The sequence below is a fragment of the Eretmochelys imbricata genome, chromosome 11 (genome assembly GCF_965152235.1).
Source record: "Eretmochelys imbricata isolate rEreImb1 chromosome 11, rEreImb1.hap1, whole genome shotgun sequence".
Classification (NCBI taxonomy): domain Eukaryota; kingdom Metazoa; phylum Chordata; order Testudines; family Cheloniidae; genus Eretmochelys; species Eretmochelys imbricata.
Genome location: NC_135582.1, coordinates 12,212,711 through 12,233,991, shown reverse-complemented (window position 1 = coordinate 12,233,991; position 21,281 = coordinate 12,212,711). Strand labels below are relative to the sequence as shown.

At 41.4% G+C, this 21,281-nt stretch overlaps 1 protein-coding gene across 1 annotated transcript in view; it reads right to left on the bottom strand.

Moving 5' to 3' along the window:
- LOC144272365 (kalirin) overlaps positions 1-21,281 on the bottom strand; it is a 562,727-nt gene that overhangs the window by 244,424 nt on the left and 297,022 nt on the right. Inside the window, exons 4-5 of the mRNA XM_077830366.1 lie at positions 19,904-20,096; positions 15,527-16,039 (exon numbers count right to left, since the gene is read on the bottom strand). Coding sequence (XP_077686492.1) covers positions 15,527-16,039; positions 19,904-20,096 — 706 coding nt within the window. The remainder of the gene's footprint in view (positions 1-15,526; positions 16,040-19,903; positions 20,097-21,281) is intronic.

The window sequence follows — 21,281 nt, the reverse complement described above, 5'->3', positions numbered from 1 at the left end:
ACCATCCCCTTGTTATGAGTAACCTTTGGTCTTTGTAAGCAAATATAGTTTCTTTAAAACAAAACAAAACAAGCGCTTCTGAAGCTTCTAAAGCCACAGCACTTTAGCAAAAATTCCAGATGTGCTCAAAACCAAAGTGCTATGTTTAATCACTGACAGTTCACCTAATAGGGGCCCCCTCCACAAGGAAAAACACCACTACATTTCAGGCAAAGGTGCACTTGGCAGGGAGTATTTAAATTATTTTAAAATCAGAAAATACAGAGAACGCACAAATTTGAAGAAACTCTGAAAACTAATGAAAAATTGTGCCGTCCCAATAGAGAAAGCCATGAGCTATTGCTACATTAATTCAATTCTTACCTGCCTTATTAGATCCACCCCTACTCCAAGATGTGTGAAGTAATTAAGTAAAACTGATTAGGCCTTGGTAGAACTTGCATTCTGGTTTTCAATGGCAAATATGCAGATTTCTAAAATTGGATGTACAGTTTCCGTTTCTGAAGCAAAGTTTAAATCTTGCACTGCTTTGTTTATTATTATGGGAACATGCAGAAGTCCCAGTCAGGATCAGGACCCAATTGTTACAGGTGCTGAACAAACAGATGGCTCCCTGAGCACCAGGCCCTTAATAATTTGTTATAATCAAGGATGATCCGGACAGTGCTGCCAAACCTGCAGCAGTGAAGTGAATCCAGGTGACAGGGACCCAGCCAAAGCTACTGTGATCCTTACTGATCATGCTCCAGTGTGTGAGAAATAGTTGCTTTGTGCTGACACAACTTTGTGTTGATTACTTGAGCCCTAGGGACATCCCAGACTACTTTGTGACTGTGAGTGAGATACATCACTCTTGTTTGGCAGGAAATCTTGATCCACTTTTCTCACAATGCTCTCTGCAAACACATTTATGCATGCACATAGATAGCAGTTCTGTATTTCTTCAGTTCTGGATTCTTTATCTAGTCTTCTGCTCTATTGCCCTCCCCAGCTGGCATTGCACAGGAATGCAGAGTGTGGGTAGGAGTGAAAGTCACACACCAGTCAGAAGCCCTCAATCTAGCGACTTTGTGAAGGCCTTAAATTCACTGAACTGACCCTGGTACAGTAACTTTTTGTGTGTTCAGATTCTTTGGAAAGACCCTCATTGGGATGTTCACTTACAGTACTATGGTGATAAGGTGGCCAACTTTTTAATTTGTGAAAACCAGACACTGAATGCCGGAACCTCCCCTGCCCTCTGCTGCGCCTCTTTACCTGAGGCCCCGCCCCTTCTCCACCTCTTTCCCTTGCCAGAGTTGTCCCTGAGTGCTCCTCCAAGCTTCAGCAGCTGCTGCTGTTCTTCCTTCCTCCTGGTGGCAGAGGCTGGTTACTGCAGGTAACTGGACTTTTAGTGTCTGGTCAGCAGTGCTTTCTGGTCATAAACCAGGCACCCGCCAACCCTATATGGTGATGATGATGGTACAAGTCCATAGACAGAAAATATCCTGCATACTGAGTATTGTGTGTATTCCACTATGACATTACTATACTTCATTGAATTCTAAATCCTTTAACAATTTAGTCCACAATGAAACACATTACTGCTATTACTGTTATTACTTTTAACAATTTAACACAAAAGTTCATAAAAAAATTCCGACATCAATGAATCCTAGCACTATATTAGTAAAATATATTAACCCATCCAGCAAGCATGTATTTCTTCTCAGCATACAGCAGCTTTACCCTCACCCCTCCCTACCTCTTCCAATATGCATATGGCTTCCCTCCAACTTCTGATTCTTCACCTAACCCTTCCCAGGACCAATTCGCTCCCTTTCCTGATCACCTTACCGCTAGTCAATTTTGAATCACTTAGAGGAGAGGAAAGTGATCAGGAACAGTCAGCATGCATTCACCAAGGGCAAGTCATGCCTGACTAACCTAATTGCCTTCTATGATGAGATAACTGGCTCTGTGGATGAGGGGAAAGCAGTGGACGTGTTATTTCTTGACTTCAGCAAAGCTTTTGACACGGTCTCCCACAGTATTCTTGCCAGCAAGTTAAAGAAATATGGCCTGGATGAATGGACTATAAGGTGGATAGAAAGCTGGCTAGATCATCGGGCTCAATGGGTAGTGATCAATGGCTCCATGTCTAGTTGGCAGCTGGTATCAAGCGGGCTGCCCCAAGGGTCGGTCCTGGGGCTGGTTTTGTTCAATATCTTCATTAATGACCTGGAAGATGGTGTGGATTGCACCCTCAGCAAGTTTGCAGATGACACTAAACTGGGAGGAGAGGTAGATACTTTGGAGGGTAGGGATAGGATACAGAGGAACCTAGATAAATTAAGAGGATTGGGCCAAAAGAAATCTGATGAGGTTCAACAAGGACAAGTGCAGAGTCCTGGACTTAGGACAGAGGAATCCCATGCACTGCTACAGATTAGGGACTGAGTGACTAGGCAGCAGTTCTGCAGAAAAGGACCTAGGGATTACAGTGGATGAGAAACTGGATATGAGTAAACAGCGTGCCCTTGTTGCCAAGAAGGCTAACGGCATTTTGGGCTGTATAAGTAGGGGCATTGCCAGCAGATCGAGGGACGTGATCATTCCCCTCTATTCGACATTGGTGCGGCCTCATCTGGAGTACTGTGTCCAGTTTTGGACCCCACACTACAAGAAGGATGTGGAAAAATTGGAAAGCGTCCGACGGAGGGCAACAAAAATGATTAGGGGGCTGGAGCACATGATTTATAAGGAGAGGCTGAAGGAACTGGGATTGTTTAGTCTGCAGAAGAGAAGAATGAGGGGGGATTTGATAGCTGCTTTCAACTACCTAAAAGGGGGTTCCAAAAAGGATGGATCTAGACTGTTCTCAGTGGTAGCAGATGACAGAATGAGGAGTAATAGTTTCAAGTTGCAGTGGGGGAGGTTTAGGTTGGATATTAGGAAAAACTTTTTCACTAGGAGGGTGGTGAAACACTGGAATGTGAATGCATCCGATGAAGTGAGCTGTAGCTCACGAAAGCTTATGCTCAAATAAATATGTTAGTCTCTAAGGTGGCACAAGTACTCCTTTTCTTTTTGGGAATACAGACTAACACGGCTGCTACTCTGTTACCTAGGGAGGTGGTGCAATCTCCTTCCTTAGAGGTTTTTAAGGTCAGGCTTGACAAAGCCCTGACTGGGATGACTTAGTTGGGGATTAGTCCTGCTTTGAGCAGGGGGCTGGACTAGATGATCTCCTGAAGTCCCTTTCAACCCTGATATTCTATGATTCTAGGATTCTTCTGGCAACCTATCTCCCTAGTCAGCTTTCAAATGGTTTTCTCACAGGCCTGCCACATGTGTTCCCAAAAGGTTCACTGCCCCCTGCTGGTGTCTAGCTCAACATTTCAGTCAAACCCTGGCAGCAAGCAGGCAGATTGTATGTAAAACAGGCATGGATAAGTGAATGTTTCCAGCAGCCGGTTGGCGAGACTGGTTTAGGCTCCCCTGGGTAACTGTGCCATCATGCCCCTGCTCCTCACTAAGAGAAATCTTCCTCCCTGAGCTGTAATGTACCAGAAAGTTGCCCATCCCCTGGTGTTATGCCCTTAGGAACTAGACAGTGTAGTAAGAGTTAATATGTAATCATGAACAAGTCACTTATAAATAGGAGCATTCTGCCATTTCATATAAACCTACTGTAGATCTTTTTCAAAATCTCTTGATACTCTGCTGACAGAAGGAAAAATAAATACGACTCTGGGAAGGGAAGATGCCACAAGTGATCTTACCGTTGCCATAGGTGCTGGAACTAGTGGTTCTGGGGTTGCTGCTGCACCCCCTGGCTTGAAGTGGATTCCATTATATACAGGGTTTACAGTTTGGTTCAATGGCTCTCAGCACCACCACTACAAAAATTGTTCCAGTGCCCCTGACAGTTGCTGATCTTTTTAATCTTTCTCATGCTGTTATTCCAGAAAGCCAGAGAGGATCCATTTCTAGGAAATGCCTCTCTGCACAAAAGCATCAACTGCAGTTTTCTAAGGGACATTTACTGTTGCTTTTCTTAATGGACTGTAATAAAATAAACTGCCTCCCATTAGCAAGAAGGATCATGTCATCAGCTCTGTAATGTCATTTTATTACAGCACATGCAGCATCAGAATTTTTAAGTGCAGTATAAAAGGAAGTAATACTTGAAATGTATCATACTCCTGGTTATGAACGCACAAATAGGGTACCTTCTCTCCAAAGAAAAAGGCAACAAGGTTGTACTATTTACTTTTGCATTGCAATGGAGTAGTGTCCTTTTTCCTAATGTAGAGGGTACACGGCAATCATGCTTGCTGCTATTCACCAAATGTTCAACATTGGAGAGACAGAGGAAGCCCATAAACATTCTTCTCTCTAGAGGGGCATGATCCATTCATGTGCTGTCATACTTAGAGACCATGGTGATGAGCATGGTATAAATACTCAGCTTTGATAGCTACTGAACAACCACAACACCCATTGACTTCAGTGAGAACTGAAGGTTCTCAGCAACTCTGAAGAGTCACTCAGCACCTCATTAGGTCCGACCCTATATTGGGAAATATGAAACTTCTTCTGGAGCTTCAGAATAATTCCACACATAGGGCTTTTCCTGTTCTTTCTGAAATCAATGAGTTTTTCCACTGGCTTCTGTGGGAGAAGGAGCAGGGCCATGCATGAGTCATGCACAGTCATCTACTGACCTTTAACCCCAAGTTACCTTCTTTATGGGAAGAATTTTAAGCACCAAAATAAGGAGCTAGATTATCAAAAAGAGTTCATTTTGCTCTTTCTCCCAGGGAAAGGTTTATGTAGCATCCTTCAGGAGCTCTCAGGGTAGGTCTCTCTCTCTGCCATTTCAGGTCCCATCTGAGCTGTCAGGCTCCCTTTTAAGCCCCATCCCCACTCTGCAGGTGGGGATAGGCAGGGCCACTTGGGTCCAAAGCTGCTCCTTATCCCCATCACTTCCAGTGTGCAGTTTATATACCCCCAACAGTGTCTCATGTTCCTATGGCTGTCACTTTTTGGAGTTTATCCTTTTCAATAGCCTTTCAAATACACTGAGGGGGCTGGAGGGATATGTGATCAGTCTCGTCTTATGTCTTGTCTCCCACTAGTGGCTGGCCCTAGTGGTTAGTACAGCATGCTACTTACAGTGAAGGGAGCTCTTTCTTAGCTCAAGTGATACAGCCTTGTGGCACTAGGTTCAATCCCAGCTAATGTCCATGTTGTCAGTATGTTAGTGGCCAATATTTATCGCATCGTAGTAATTGTTTCCCACTCGGATATATAAAGACAGTAAAGATGAAATGGGACCACCCCATAATAATCAGGAAATTCCTACAAATTTGGGGTGGAAGCCAGCCCTAAAGTATTTCCAGAAGGGTTGGCGAGTACACAACCTGATAACAAAGACACAATATTTTTTGTCTTTTTGGTATGTGTATGCTTGTCTGATTTTTTTTCCTTCTCCTTGTCCAAAAATCAACCAGCCAATTAACATTTCTCAGATATTTCAAATAGCTGGATCTATGTTGACTGTGGTTTGTGTTTTAAACAATATTCCATTTAGACCCGAGCTGCATTTTTCATATGTTACTTATGGTTAAAAATATTTATCCACTAAAAACACAGCTAGCTAGTTTTGGTTCAGACATGTACATATATAGTTGGTAAGGAATTAATTCGTTGGACAACGAGCGTCAGAGACCGTACTGGAGGCTGCAATGTGTTATTTATCAACAGATCATTACAGTCAGGATTGCACAGTATGTGAATTTCCTCACATTGCTCTGCCAATGCTCCCCACATGGTTGACCTGACTGAATCACTGTCTGGTGACTTGAGCCACAAGAAGATTTCAGTCGCCATCTGTAGATTCAATCTCGGTGCACTGCTTTTGCTCTATGTGATATCCTAACTGTTGTCCTCCCTCTGCCCCAGCATGGAAAAAACAATAATTGACTTGAGAACTAAGTTTCTCCACAGACAGCTGCGCTCCTTCTCCAAGCAATTCCAGTGACAGAAGCCTTGAGTGGGACTGCCACCCCCTCCTTTTCTTCCACCAAATGTGTGAGCTACTCAGCAGATGACGACTTTACAGACCGTCTGGTTCCAGACTGGAGCCTCTACTCACTCAATAGAAAAAACAGTCATATTTCTTACAGGTATCTAGTAAACTTTTTTGGACACTGGAAGGAGCTCAACTGGTTGACCCAGTTTTCATAGGGTTAGTAACCCCATCCTGAGGAACTGCAGTTGATTTCTTCATAAGGAAAATAATAATGCTGAAAGGTGAACTATCACAGAAGCCTTTTGCTTTGAACAATTTAAGTGACTATCCAGTGGTTTTAATTTAAAAATATCCTTATAAGCAGTGACAAAAGTGAATCACCTTGCTTTGAAGGGAACACCAATGGTATCCAAATACTGAGAGATTCAAAAAGTAACCTACCCTAAAAATTAGGTCATTTCCTGCTCCCCATCCCATCTTGATAAAAACATCTGTCAGGCAAATGAGGGCACTTTGTTAGCCCTGTTAGTCAGAAGTGTCTGTGAAAAATGGAAGTTGTTCTTCACCCTTTCACTATTAGAGCTGATTTTCTAAAATACCATCCAAGCAACAAACAGAGATATTAAAAAGGTATTTATTTATATTCCGCTTCTTACATAGCAGGCTGAACTTGCACAGTATATCAGAGTCATTATTCAGTGATGACCAAATAAGTGAGTGACACATCCAGGTTACAAGGAAACAGTAACATACCTCCCCTGGAGGTAAAGAGAACCCAGTCCCTGCTGCAGGACCTTCTTGTCTACTGCTACCACACTATCAGGAGAGAGCAGAGTTCACCAGGCTAATGGAGGGACCAGGACCCTTTGAACTTAAACACACTGTCACAGGATATTAGGAGCAGTGGCTGTTTATACGATGGACTCTGTACATCTAGGATGGGAGTTTAAGCATCTGTGCAGTATGGCATCTGGTTAATATTAGAATACAAAAGTCACAGCAAACTGACCCTCCCTCTTTAAGAGAGTACAAGGCTTTCCTCTGTTGCAGTCTAAAATGAGGTAGAGAAGGCAAGGCTAGCTTTTCAGCCCGGTCACACAGTGCTTGAATCAAGGTTTGGTGCTTAGTTATTAAAATGACAGATGCATATGAAATTGCTAAAATAGCTAACACCACCTTTATTAAACAAGAATTGCTTCAGACTGCATGGGCCTGTGATGTGGCAGATCTCCACCCAGTGTGGAAGGAGTTAAAGAGCTCCTCTTGGCACAGTAAGCCTTAAACCAGTGCATTTGTGTGGCCTATCAAGCCTGGAGTGGGGCAGGTCCATACAAGGGAGGATCCTTATGTAACACTGACAGACCCTGGTCATGGTCGGGCAGGATAGAACCTGGCACCTCTGGAGCTTAGTGCATGAGCCTCTACTGCATGAGCTAAAAGCCAATTGGCTGTTAGCTAAGGCTGCAGAGCAGACTCATTTCATGTCTCTCTTTAAGTGGTCTCAGTGCCACTAGATGGGACAGAACACCACACACAGAAGGTGTGTGGGTTACACTTACTCAGTGCAACGCAGCACTCTGAAGGAGTAGGACTACAACTCAGAGATCCCTGGCCCCTGGAAGCAGGGATTGCTGATGAGGGGAAACGGTCTGAGAGCCTTGGCTACGCAAGCCCTCTCAGAAAGAAGGGCTGGTACTTCTCTCTCTCTCTTTCCGAGGGCTGGGCGGGTCTTCCCAAAGGCCTAGACCTCTGCTTTTTGCTGGCTGTGAAAACACACTGACTTTTTGTTTGGAAAAAAGAAAAGGAGTACTTGTGGCACCTTAGAGACTAACCAATTTATTTGAGCATAAGCTTTCGTGAGCTACAGCTCACTTCATCGGATGCATATTGTAGAAAATACAGAAGATGTTTGTTTTTATACACACAAATCATGAAAAAATGGGTGTTTATCACTACAAAAGGTTTTCTCTTCCCCCACCCCACTCTCCTGCTGGTAATAGCTTATGTAAAGTGATCACTCTCCTTACAATGTGTATGATAATCAAGGTGGGCCATTTCCAGCACTTTGATTATCCCACCTTGATTGATTACCATACACATTGTAAGGAGAGTGATCACTTTACATAAGCTATTACCAGCAGGAGAGTGGGGTGGGGGGAGAGAAAACCTTGTGTAGTGATAAACACCCATTTTTTCATGATTTGTGTGTATAAAAACAAACATCTTCTGTATTTTCCACAGGATGCATCCAATGAAGTGAGCTGTAGCTCACAAAAGCTTATGCTCAAATAAATTGGTTAGTCTCTAAGGTGCCACAAGTACTCCTTTTCTTTTTGCGAATACAGACTAACACGGCTGCTACTCTGAAACCTGTCTTTTTGTTTGGACTATTTTAAAGCCCCCTGCAAGGGAGCAGATGCCCGGAACAGCATAGTCAGAGGGCTGTGCCCTGGACTCAGAGAGGAGCAGCGCCCACCCTCTCCCCAAGAGGGTGCTAGAGAGGCACAGCATACTACAGGCCTAGAAAAGCTGAGTAAGTCTCTGAGTCCCTGTTTAATGTACACTAATAGAGACCCCTAAAGGAATCAGCTGCCAGCAAGACTTACCATCAGTATAAACATCTGCAGATCCCCACCCAAGTTAAAAGACTGACACCAATGGCTATTTAGGGAGGGATTCCAGCCTGCTCCGTCAGAATCTCTGTGGGTCCCTTCTCCCATCACCACACCCAAAGAGCACATCATTACTGGTGAGCTCATAGAAAGTCTGAGAAACCCAAACCTGAAACGCACTCTAGCAGCTGCCCACAGGAACTGGAGGTATACAGGCTCTTCTAGGTCAGTATTTTGACATGAGGATGTTTGTGAATGGTAAGGCAATGTCATAATGCCAATATTCAAAAGACAGTAACCATGATGTGCATATTCAGGAGGGGTAGAGCTGACTTGGTCATGACTAGTTGAGAGGGCCCCAGATATCTGCTGGCTTGCCAAATGCAGGCTCTCAGCTGGGCACCTGCCAGTAATATATGCAAAGAACCTAATTTGTCACGGACAAATAGATTTGTATTGTCCTTTCTCTCCACTCTTCCTGACAGTTCCTTCTTCATGAGCTGGCAAGGGACTGAAATTTTGGATGCTTGCAAATTTTCCTTTAATGCTTAAAAATGGCACTGGGCAATAAGTATTACAGGAAGCTCTATTTGAAAGTCATAGAATCATAGGACTGGCAGGGACCTCGAGAGGTCATCTAGTCCACTCCCCTGCCTCATGACAGGACTAAGTACTATCTAGACCATCCCTAACAGGTGTTTATCTAACCTGCTCCTAAAAATCTCCAAAGATGAGGATTCCACAACCTCCCTAGGCAATTTATTCCAGTGTTTAACCACCCTGACAGTTAGGAAGTTTTTTCTAATGGCTAACCTAAACCGCCCTCACTGCAATTTAAGCCTATTGCCTCTTGTCCTATTCTCACAGGTTAAGGAGAACAATTTTTCTTCCTTCTCCTTGCAACAACCTTTTATGTACTTGAAAAGTGTTATTCCCCCCCCTCAATCTTTTCTTCTCCAGATTAAACAAACCCAGTTTTTTCAAACTTCCCTCAGAGGTCATGTTTTCTAGACCTTTAATCATGTTTCTTGCTTCTTCTCTGGACTTTCTCCAATTTGTCCACATCTTTCCTGAAATGTGTCTGAGGCCTAATCAGTGGGGAGTAGAGCGGAAGAATTACTTCTAGGGTCTTGCTTACAACACTCCTGCTAATACATCCCAGAATGATGTTTTCTTTTTTTGCAACAGTGTTACACTGTTGACACACATTTAGACTGTGATCCACTATGACCCCCAGATCCCTTTCAGCAGTACTCCTTCCGACACAGTCATTTTCCATTTTGTATGTGAGCAACTGTATGTGATTGTTCCTTCCTAAGTGGAGTACTTTGTATTTGTCCTTATTGAATTTCATCCTATTTACTTCAGACCATTTCTCCAGTTTGTCCAGATCACTTTGTATTTTAATCCTATCCTCCAAAGCACTTAGATTCATAGATTCATAGATATTTAGGTCAGAAGGGACCATTATGATCATCTAGTCTGACCTCCTGCACAACGCAGGCCACAGAATTTCACCCACCACTCCTGCAAAATACCTCACACCTATATCTGTGCTATTGAAGTCCTCAAATCGTAGTTTAAAGACTTCAAGGAGCAGAGAATCCTCCAGCAAGTGACCCGTGCCCCATGCTACAGAGGAAGGCAAAAAACCTCCAGGCCTCTTCCAATCTGCCTTGGAGGAAAATTCCTTCCCGACCCCAAACATGGCCATCAGCTAAACCCTGAGCATATGGGCAAGATTCATCAGCCAGATACTACAGAAAATTCTTTCCTGGGTAACTCAGATCGCACCCATCTAATATCCTATCACAGGCCATTGGGCCTATTTACCATGAATATTTAATTACCAAAACCATGTTATCCCATCATACCATCTCCTCCATAAACTTATCAAGTTTAATCTTAAAGCCAGATAGATCTTTTGCCCCCACTGCTTCCCTTGGAAGGCTGTTCCAAAACTTCACTCCTCTGATGGTTAGAAACCTTCGTCTAATTTCTAGTCTAAATTTCCTGGTGGCCAGTTTATATCCATTTGTTCTTGTGTCCACATTGGTACTGAGCTTAAATAATTCCTCTCCCTCTCCGGTATTTATCCCTCTGATATATTTATAGAAAGCAATCATATCTCCCCTCAACCTTCTTTTAGTTAGGCTAAACAAGCCAAGCTCCTTGAGTCTCCTTTCATAAGACAAGTTTTCCATTCCTCGGATCATCCTAGTAGTCCTTCTCTGTACCTGTTCCAGTTTGAATTCATCCTTCTTAAACATGGGAGACCGGAACTGCACACAGTGTTCCAGGTGAGGTCTCACCAGTGCCACCAGTACTAAAACCTCCTTATCCCTACTGGAAATACCTCTCCTAATGCATCGCAAGACCGCATTAGCTTTTTTCACGGCCATATCACATTGGCAACTCATAGTCATCCTATGATCAACCAATACCCCAAGGTCCTTTTCCTCCTCCGTTACTTCTAATTGATGCGTCCCTAGCTTATAAATAAAATTCTTGTTATTAATCCCTAAATGCTTGACATTACATGTCTCACTATTAATTTTCATCCTATTACTATTACTCCAGTTTACAAGGCCATCCAGATCCTCCTGTAGGATATCTTCGTCCTTCTCTAAATTGGCAATACCTCCCAGCTTTGTATCATCTGCAAACTTTATTAGCACACTCCCACTTTTTGTGCCAAGGTCAGTAATAAAAAGATTGGTCCCAAAACCGATCCTTGAGGAACTCCACTGGTAACCTCCCTCCAGCCTGACAGTTCACCTTTCAGTAGGACCCGCTGTAGGCTCCCCTTTAACCAATTCCTTATCCACCTTTCAATTTTCCATGTAACCCCTCCCAGCTTCGTATCGTCCACAAACTACACAGGTATACTCTCCATGCCATTATCTAAATCATTGATAAAGATATTGAACAGAACCAGACCCAGAACTCAATACGTCCTTCCAACTTGACTGTGAACCACTGATAACTACTCATTGGAAATGTTTTTCCAACCAGTTATGCACCCACCTTATAGTAGCTTCATCTAAGTTGTATTTCCCTAATTTGTTTATCAGAAGGTCATGTGAGACAGTATCAAAAGCCATGCTAAAGTCAAGATATACCACATCTACCGCTTCCCCACTATCCACAAGGCTTGTTACCCTGTGAAAGAAAGCTATTAGGTTGGTTTGACACAATTTGTTCTTCAAAAATCCATGCTATTATTTATCACCTTATTATCTTCTAGGTGTCTGCAAATTGATTGCTCAATTATTTGCTACATTATCTTTCCAGGTACTGAAGTTACACTGACTGGTCTGTAATTCCCCATTTGCCCTTATTCCCTTTTTATAGATAGGCACTATATTTGCTCTTTTCCAGTCCTCTGGAATCTCTTCCACCTTCCATGACTTTTTAAAGATAATTGCTAATGGCTCAGATAATCCTTGGGCAGCTTCTTGAGTATTCTAGGATGTATTTCATCAGGCTCTGGTGACTTGAAGATATCTAACTTGTCTAAGTAATTTTTAACTTGTTCTTTCCCTATTTTAGCCTCTGATCCTACCTGATTTTCACGGGCATTCATGAAGTTAGATAGTCTTTTAGCTGTAACCACTATTATTATATTATTGATATGTAGGCACCCTTTACTAGTGTGGCCTCTGAACTTAATTGAAAGTGTTCCAGTTGGGAAGATGCTGTGTGCTGCAATCCAGACTTAGGCACCACAACTCCCATGACACCTTGGGGAAAGAGTGAGAGACTTCCTCTTCCAGGGAGTGCAGGGAGAACAGGTGGTAGGCTCCATTTTGGGAGAGGAGCAAGATTTCTGGTGTGGAGCTCTGTCCATATCAGGAGCAGCTACTAACTGCTGCTGAGAGCCTCCTGGGGCTTTGATTGAGGAGGGAACTTCTGAGGTGGTTTGTGGCTTTTCTGGAGCCAGGGGAGAGACTATTGTTGTTCCTTAAGCCAACAGAGGTGGGCCTGCAGTGAAGGAACTCTAAGTAACCCCCACTCTTGTTTGGGAAAGTCTTGTAAGGGAAAGGGCACAGCAGAGAGACTGAGTCTGAGGAGAGGCAGCATGATCTTCCCATTGAACCATGACCCAGAGCTGCTGACATTTGGTGGGGCCAACTCCAATCGTCAGAGGGGTTGTGTGACTTGTTTCCTTGGCTGGACTGATACACAGAACCAACAGAGTGCTGTCTCCAGCGTCAGATCTTCAAGTGCACCCATGCAAGCGTCTAGGACTCTGAAATCCAGAGGAGTGTACACTCTAGGGTGGTGTAAATGGTTGCAGTGTAAATGCCAGGTAGATAAGCTTAATTTATTACTGTATACTATTGATTAACTGATTTTATTCAACTGCCCCCAGTGGATTTAAATTAGTAGTGACATTTAATCTTAGTCTGTTATACCCAATTTCTTTAAGTTGTTAAGTAAAGGTGTGTTAACTCTAATTTAAGTACATTGGATGTATATTATTTATAATTGGTATTTCTGAGTTAGACCCATGTCACATCTTATTAATTATTATTTATTATTATTATTAGAACAGGTTTAATCCTAGAGGTTCCCAAGGCACACCATTAAGTGTCTACAGGGGCCAGACAGGTGAAGGCACCTCCAATTTAAATTCCTTTAGGAGTAAAGGGACTGCTGTAGAGTGTGGGGATAAAGGATGGGGATCGGACTAGATGACCTCCTGAGGTACATTCCAACCCTGATATTCTATGATTCCCACCTATCCAGCATCACCACTAGGATACTCAGAATATCCTTTAATGTCAACAACATCAGGTGCCCAGGCACATAGGTGAGTGTTGCCTCTTTTGAGTAACCCAGGGAGGAAAGTGGGGTTACAGATATTAATAATAATAATTGATGAAAATAATCATTTACATTATAAAGCACCTTCCATCTGAATGATCTACAATTGCTTCAAAATCCATATCCATACAACACAATTGAAATGCAGCCACCTCTGCAGTGGACAGCAGCAATCAACCAGCATACAGCTTGCCACCCAAAAGTGGAGGGTTAGAAGGGACAATTTTGGCTAACGACACTGAAGCAAAGCCATGGGCTCTTAAATGGCCATGCTGAGCAGACAGGATCTCATTTTTGTAGGGCCTCATGTCAAAGATTACATGTACAGTAAACTGCATGGTACACAATCTGTCAGAAGTTGAACCCGTAACTCAATAAGTCAAAGTCTTCCCAATCTGATACTTAGACCAGAAAGGACTTCCTCTTTTGTAGCTGCCCTTCTCAGATATATTTTTTATGTGGGATGAGAACATGTGTTTGTCCTATATCTGGCTTTGCATGACTTGAGATTTTACTAAATTAGTTTTTACAATGTTTCTCCAAAAAGCTCTTAAGTGCAAGAATTAATTTGCAGTTTTTTTAAAGAATATCATAGTGGATGGACTCTCTCTCCAGAGTAGCTCCATAGCGTTTCCACTATCACCCTCACCTCCTAGCAAATGCTTAAGTGACACATGAATCACACACTGAGCACAAACATCCACAGATTTGGCCTCTGGTAGACAAACACAGAGTGACTGAATTACAGAGTTAAGGGTTCTCCATTGAGAATACCCTGCCTCTGCTGCGCAGATTTTTAAACCTACAGTAATGACTATTCATGAAAGGGCAAAGTTGGTCTCAACTGCTTCCCTGTTTCATGAAGACAGAGATAGCCTCTTCATCTGCCAAGAGCCAAAAACTGATGCAGTTTTATAGGTCAGAATCAGCACCTTGCACTGCACACAGACACAGACTGAAGTCAGTATTATGTGTAATAAGAAGCCAGTTAAAGCAGATGATATTGTAATTTGACATGAATGTGTGATGGGGACTACAAACCACACTCTGGGGAACAGTGGGTTAAGGAGCAGCTCTGGTCACAGGAGGAAATGGGAATGTAACTCTACTTGAATTGTATCATTTCTGACATATTATGCGACTAACTCTTGGTATAGCCATATTACTTACCTATGTAGATTTCTTTATATACTGTGTAAGACCACTGTGTGTTCTTTGGACGTAGTGAAGTATTAAAAATGTCAAATGAAATTTTAAGTTGCCAAAAAGATTGCATTGTACAACTTAACGTTTACATAAATCTTCAAACATGATCCCATGCTGGAGAACAGGATGAGTCTTGGACACTGACTCATCAGTTAGGTATCAATTCAAATGCCATCCTTATGTGATGTTTAATGCAAACCAAATACATTGAGTTTACATAGTGTGGTCATTTCAGAACACTCTTTTTGTCTAATCATGTGGTTAGTTAAGTCTATCCCAAATACAATCCCCGATCTTGTGCTAGTGAACCTAAATGTCCATTTTCTTGGTACTGAATTCCATTAATTAAAAGCCTACCCGCTGTAAATCCTGCCACTCTTCTCTAGGACAGAGAGACTGAAAACATGGATCGGAATAACAATCAAGGAAAACTCATCTCTAGTTACACATTTTTCCATGGTTAGACTAGAAATATAAACAATAATCAGAGTGACTCAAACTCTGTCATTTTCCTTTTGGCATAGGACTACATGGATATATTCATAAATATCAAAAGTAACTTGAATAAAGCCCAATTTTAGATGCTAATGTCTACCAACTGTACCCACAGTGAGTAGAAAAAGCAGATTAGCTTTCGTCAGAATTGACACAGGCAGGTTATTCTTGGATCTCTGCTACTTCCAACAATTAATTCAGTGGTTTTGTTTTACGAGTCACATAAAGAACATCTGCTGGTAACTTGAGATTCATATCTCTCAATAATTCCTCATGTTGCTAATTGTAGAAAAAATAATAATGGTCATAGTACCTGTGTGTTAATAGCTCAGTAAAAGTGTTGAAGGGGCAGGTTATTCCTTACCTTCTCAGCATCTTGCTCAAAGAGTCGGAGTTGAAAACACTGGTCTAGTTTCAGTTTGCGAACATGCCACATCTGATGTAAGTGTTGCCGGGTTGAATGCAGCTTGTCCAACAGACTGGTGATCTTTGGCACAAGACTTTGGAAGTCTGCACTCCCAGGAATGCAGTTCCTACCAGAAAAACCATCGCTGCATCGTATGCATTGTAATAACCTTTGGCCCTCACGGTCCAGCTCCTCCACAGGAGCTTTGATCACTTTCTTTTTAAGCTGTGTGTGCTCATCAATCAGCCTTCTTGACCCTTCTACATCAACTGGAAATTCTTTCCTAGCCAACATTTCCTGGAGATCCTCTAGCCTTGATAATAAATGGATGGCACTGTTGAAAAACTCTTCCAAGGAGACCCGCAGCTCTATCCATTCATCGTGGTTGTAATCCAAGGATCCTTCAAACTCATCAGTCAGCTGGGAAGGATCCACAAGTTTCGCTAGGCCTTCAACAGAGACCATACTTGTCTAAGGGAGGAAAATGACACAATCTGAATTAGTTTTCATTAACCAACCAGAAATAATCCTGGAATCTGTAAATGGCATGAATGGATTATTTTCCTCATAAATATGTCACTGAAAAAACATTTCAGAGAAGACTAGAGACTATATCTAATTCCAATTACTTCAGCTATGTTTAAACCGCTTATTTTTATTTAAGTGTACTTATTCTTTTAGTGGAGAACTTTACTGGAATCAAATGCTTTTTTATTTTATTTTTAGCTAAAATGATCATCTGAGAATGCTTCTGCAGAGATTACCGTACTTTACCCAAAGCGCATGCTCTAACTGAATATCAAAGTATGCTTACTGAAGACTGGCTATGCTGACTTACTAAAGACTGGCTATGCTGACTTACTAAGTGGCTACATGATATTACACTTACTTGTCTTATCTGCATTATATGCAGGTCAGTGACTGTACAGTAAAACAAGTTTTGGGCATGTGAAGGAAGGCATGTAGTCTGTCTTACCCAAATACACAGCATACTGCTTCTTATTTTCTTTCAGATTATTCCAGTTGTTTTATGCCATAGTCAGAACTCTTTCACACTACTACTTTCTACTGTGATTAAGCCAAAATCAACGTAAAAACAAAATGTAATTGGATTATTAACAAAAAGAATAAAAGGATCCACCCATGAATCATGCAAAATCAATAAGAGACACTGTTCTAATTTATTTAGATGTTAACAAAATCAATGCCAAATAAAGGGATTTGATGTGTGGAAAGCAACTCAGAATTTGGATTTAGTAAGATGAATGGCCTAATGATGGACAGCTGTTCACATTCTTTTTATACATTCTTTTTATTGAAATATAGGCCTACATTTTCAAAACTGACTAGTGATTTGGGGGGGATCCTCCATTTTTGCGTGCTCAACTTGAGAGCCCTGAAAGGGAACTGGTTTTCAGAAAGTGCCGGACATCTGACCCCTCAAAATCAGGCCCTGGGTGGTGTTTCCATTTGTACACCCAAAAAAACTGAGGCACCCAAAATCACATCAATATGGAAAATATAGGCCACTTGTTTAAATCTCTGGCCCAGTCCAACTCCTATTGAAGTCAGTGGAAAAACTCCCATTGAAGGCTATTGGTCTGAATTTGGCCCAACAATACAGGTTGCTCACTGGTACATCTAGATTGTAAACTGGTAACAATCTGTTATTCTAGTTTCCTGTGCATCTAAAAATGATTTCAGACAACTCTGCTACATATTAAAATGTTTTTTTTACTGAAGATATGCTCAGATAATTATATAATCAAATTGGTCACTAAAAGGGCTATTTTGAAATTCTGTTGTAATGTTCTTTCACAAACAGGGTCATTTAAGGGAGATCAGACCAACAATGTGAAGGTAAATATGCAATTTTTAAAAGACATTTAAAATTATATAACCTGTCAACCTGTACACTGACCCTTTAAAGAAGCAATATGATAATTCAATTTAGAGTATGATTACTTGTCAAAAAAAAGCTCTCTCCTTACTGCTAATACACCGTTTGTCAAGTCACTGCAGTACATTCTCTCCCTTATCAGCATTTTGACATGATGATATGGCAGGAGGACTTTTTATTTAAAGAGTTCTGCAGGCAAATTTGTTATTCAGATTTGTTCCCCTTGAGAACTGTTTGAGAGGAATACATTTAACTTCAGCAGGTATGGATGGGCTAAGCCAAGGTAACAGTCTATCTGCTCTCATTTCTCTTTCTTTTAAAATGCAACCAATAAAAATCATTGCCCACTTATTCAACCTTTTCAGGAGGAAAAGAAAATAATCTTCAAAAACACCTCTGAATTAATGGTAATGAGGCTTCTGAGGCCATCCCTCACAGTGACAGGAAGTTCCTGGAGTCTGAATTAATCAATCAAGTGTCTGTCTTGCTCTTTTTTGCTTCGCAACAGCTTATGGCTTATTTTACCTTTAAGGGAAAATGAAGTCTGTAAAGCAGAACTGGCTCCAGCAGAGTTTCCTATGACTCCAAATCCAAGTAATCAACCCTCACAAAGGGACACATTCTGCCTTGCGATGCATGCATTACTTTCATAAACCTCAAAGGCAGAATTTGGCCTCAAAATTGATAGTAGTAGTAATCAGATCCTCTGCTCAGATCAACCATTTACCGCCACTGATTTTTGGTGAGCTATGCCAATTTACCTCAGCTGAGATCTACCCCATTGTGATTTACCTTGGCTGTGTAAAATCAGCAGTGGCAGTTCTGTCCTTAGGGCACACAGGCACCACCCCACACCCACACCAAAAACAAAAGTGGGGGGAAAAAGAAATAAAATCAAAGTAGAATAAATGTATCTTCACACCTGCTCTATACAACATTATAGAGCTTTAATAGCGCAGCTCTTCTGAATGAGGGATCTATGTGAAGAGGTAGCTGCTCCAGTGCCCAAGACTACGTAACATTTTCCAGTAGCGGGTTCCAAAGTAGCAGCAGGAATTCAGTCAGGGCATCCACATATCAGTGAACAGCATGGCAGTCAGAGTAAAGGCCTGAGGGGCACTTTCAAAACAAAAGTGCCCTTAATTTAAGACAGACAGCAGATGCCATAAGAGAACCCACAGGAGTGCCCCTACTATCTGGAGCCAGGACTGACTATTAGAATAGCTCAGCAGTCTGTTTGTATTCAGCTTAAGCATAGTCTGAATTTTAAGCACATGCTCGAGTCCCACTAACATCAACAGATCTTAAAAACGTCATTAAACGGGAGCAATAGTTAGCTGAAAAGGCAATTCAACATTCAGTGTTATAGACTATGGGCCAAATTCTTCTCTGAGTTACACTTCTGTAAATTCACAGAATCTCACTGAAATCAGTGGATTTACATTGGAGTAAATTAACCAAGTATGGACCCTTATCTTAGAAATGGGGCAGAAAAGAAAAGCTAATAGTGTATGCCAATTGATATATGAATCTTTTGCATACCAGAATTTTGCTTCAATTTGAGTAAGAAGCTCAAGTTTCTAGAAAGACCAAAAAGCCTGAACTGAATGTAGCTGGTTTACCTTCACCAAGAGGAAAGTTAGTAAAATGCTCTTTAATTATGTAGCATACCTTTTATTGTTTTACATTCAGAAAATCAGGTAAGATCCTGTTATAGTCAGCACAACATGCAAAAGATTCAGTTGTAAATTTCAATTAACCTAACATAATGAAAATATATAGATAAACCTCAAGTCTAAGGCCCAGATTGTTAAAAGTATTTAGGCATTGCTAAGCTCAGCACTGCGATGCCTAACTGATTTAGGAGACAAAATTCTCATTTCCAAATATGAAATGATTTGTGATTTAGGCACTTAGGAGCCTAAATCCCTTGTCAAAATATTTTATTTCTTAAATCAGTTAGGCATTGCAGAATTGAGCACAGCAATGCCTAACTACCTTTAACAATCTGGACCTAAATGCCTTTTAACAGGACCATTAGCGAAATTCTCTAGAAGAGGACTAGCTAAAAGAAGTGTCTACAGCATTTTGTGTCTTTAGGTTTCTTTGTATTTTAGAACATACCATAACCACAAAAACCACAAAAACATGCAAACAAAAATCCACTAACCAACCATCCATTAGTTAAAAGGAAAGAATGAAAGCAAAACTACCACACAAAAAAAATCAACATAAACTTACTAGTGAAATTCAGTCCTGTGGAGAGGGCCAACACAGGGCCAAAGCACAACCTAAATTCTGAAAATGGGGCTAAAGTGGAACTTCAGTGGCATATGGTCCTTGTCTTGGCCCTCTGCACAGAGTTGATCTTTACCCTAAGAAAATTCCTTGAGGGGCAAAATACAACCCAGAAAACTTCTGAGTTGGGCTCTCACCTCAAAGATGAATTTGGAACTGCCAAAATTAGTTTTCTGCTTCTGCCAGAAGTTGTCAGGTTTGATAATCAAGGCAACGTGGATCTCAGCAGGGAATGCTTCCTGAAGGGTCTTCAGAAGAGGCTTGATCAAGTCCCACTTCGATCCCCGCATATCAATAATAACAGTGAATCCTCGTTTACAGACATCTTCGCTGTAGCGATAAAAGCATGGCAGGATTATTAATATTGTCTACAGACACGAGATATGACTCATTAAGCCTCAGCTTCTTTTATTATCATTCAACATTTTAATGCAAAGCACGGAATAATATACTTGGAAATACAAAGCAGAGGATAAGATACCATATAGCCATTATACTATATTAACAGTTTTATTATGATCTAATTCTAATTTATATCAGTAGTTAATGTACACATAAATAGAATATATAGTATTGATTTTGTCTTCAGCATCTTTATTGGATTCTATAAAGCGAGGCCAAAGTTTTCAGAAGTGATGAGTGATTTTGCATGCCTCCATTTATGGAGTCCCAACTTGAGAGCCCTTAAAGGGTCCTGACTTTCAGATGGTGCTGAGCAACTGCCCTCAGAAAATCAGTCTCCTGTATGGTTTCTCAGTTTGGGCACCCAAAATGGAAGCCCCCACAATTTATAGTCACTACTGAAATTCACATTCCAAATGTCTCTTGGTCCTGTTTAGACAATGTTCACACAACTTCTGGTCCTTGTGCCTCCCTAGTCATTTTGGAAGAGCTGTAAAACTAGAGCAGACAATGTGAACTGATGATGAGAGATACACAGAGTTCAAAAGCAGCATGATGTTAGCTTGCAAATTTTCTTTTCCTTGTTATTCAGGAGGATAGATGAGAAAGAGTGCAGGGACACCCTAGCTCTGCTGTTCCCTCCACCTTGTGTAGCTACTTAGGGAGAGAAACACAAAGTATTTGTGGCCCACATGTGGCATTCTGTGTTTTAAAAAAGGAAGTTTCTGTCTCTCCTGGCTGTGAGTATAACAGTCCAGATGTGAATCTTATTTAAACTTGTGAAGCACTGTCTTTCTGAGTCTGCAGAGAGCCTAAACAAAACTTCCGAAATGTGAACTCTCCCACCCCTCAGCAATCTCACTGGCATGTTAACTTCGAAAAGCTAATTTATGACAATTGAATATGTAAAATTGACATTTTTCCTTGCTGCTCATTTTTGTTTATGGAATGGGGGACAGGATGGGAGTAAAGCTCATGAGACGATGGGAGTTGCTACAGTGAAGGAATGCAGAAAGAAGAAAGAAGGACAGAGATAAACAGGGAAGTGGAAAAGAAACAGAAAGGAGATGGGGATGGAAGAGAAATAAAGGGCAGAAATTTTGGTGGTCTTAA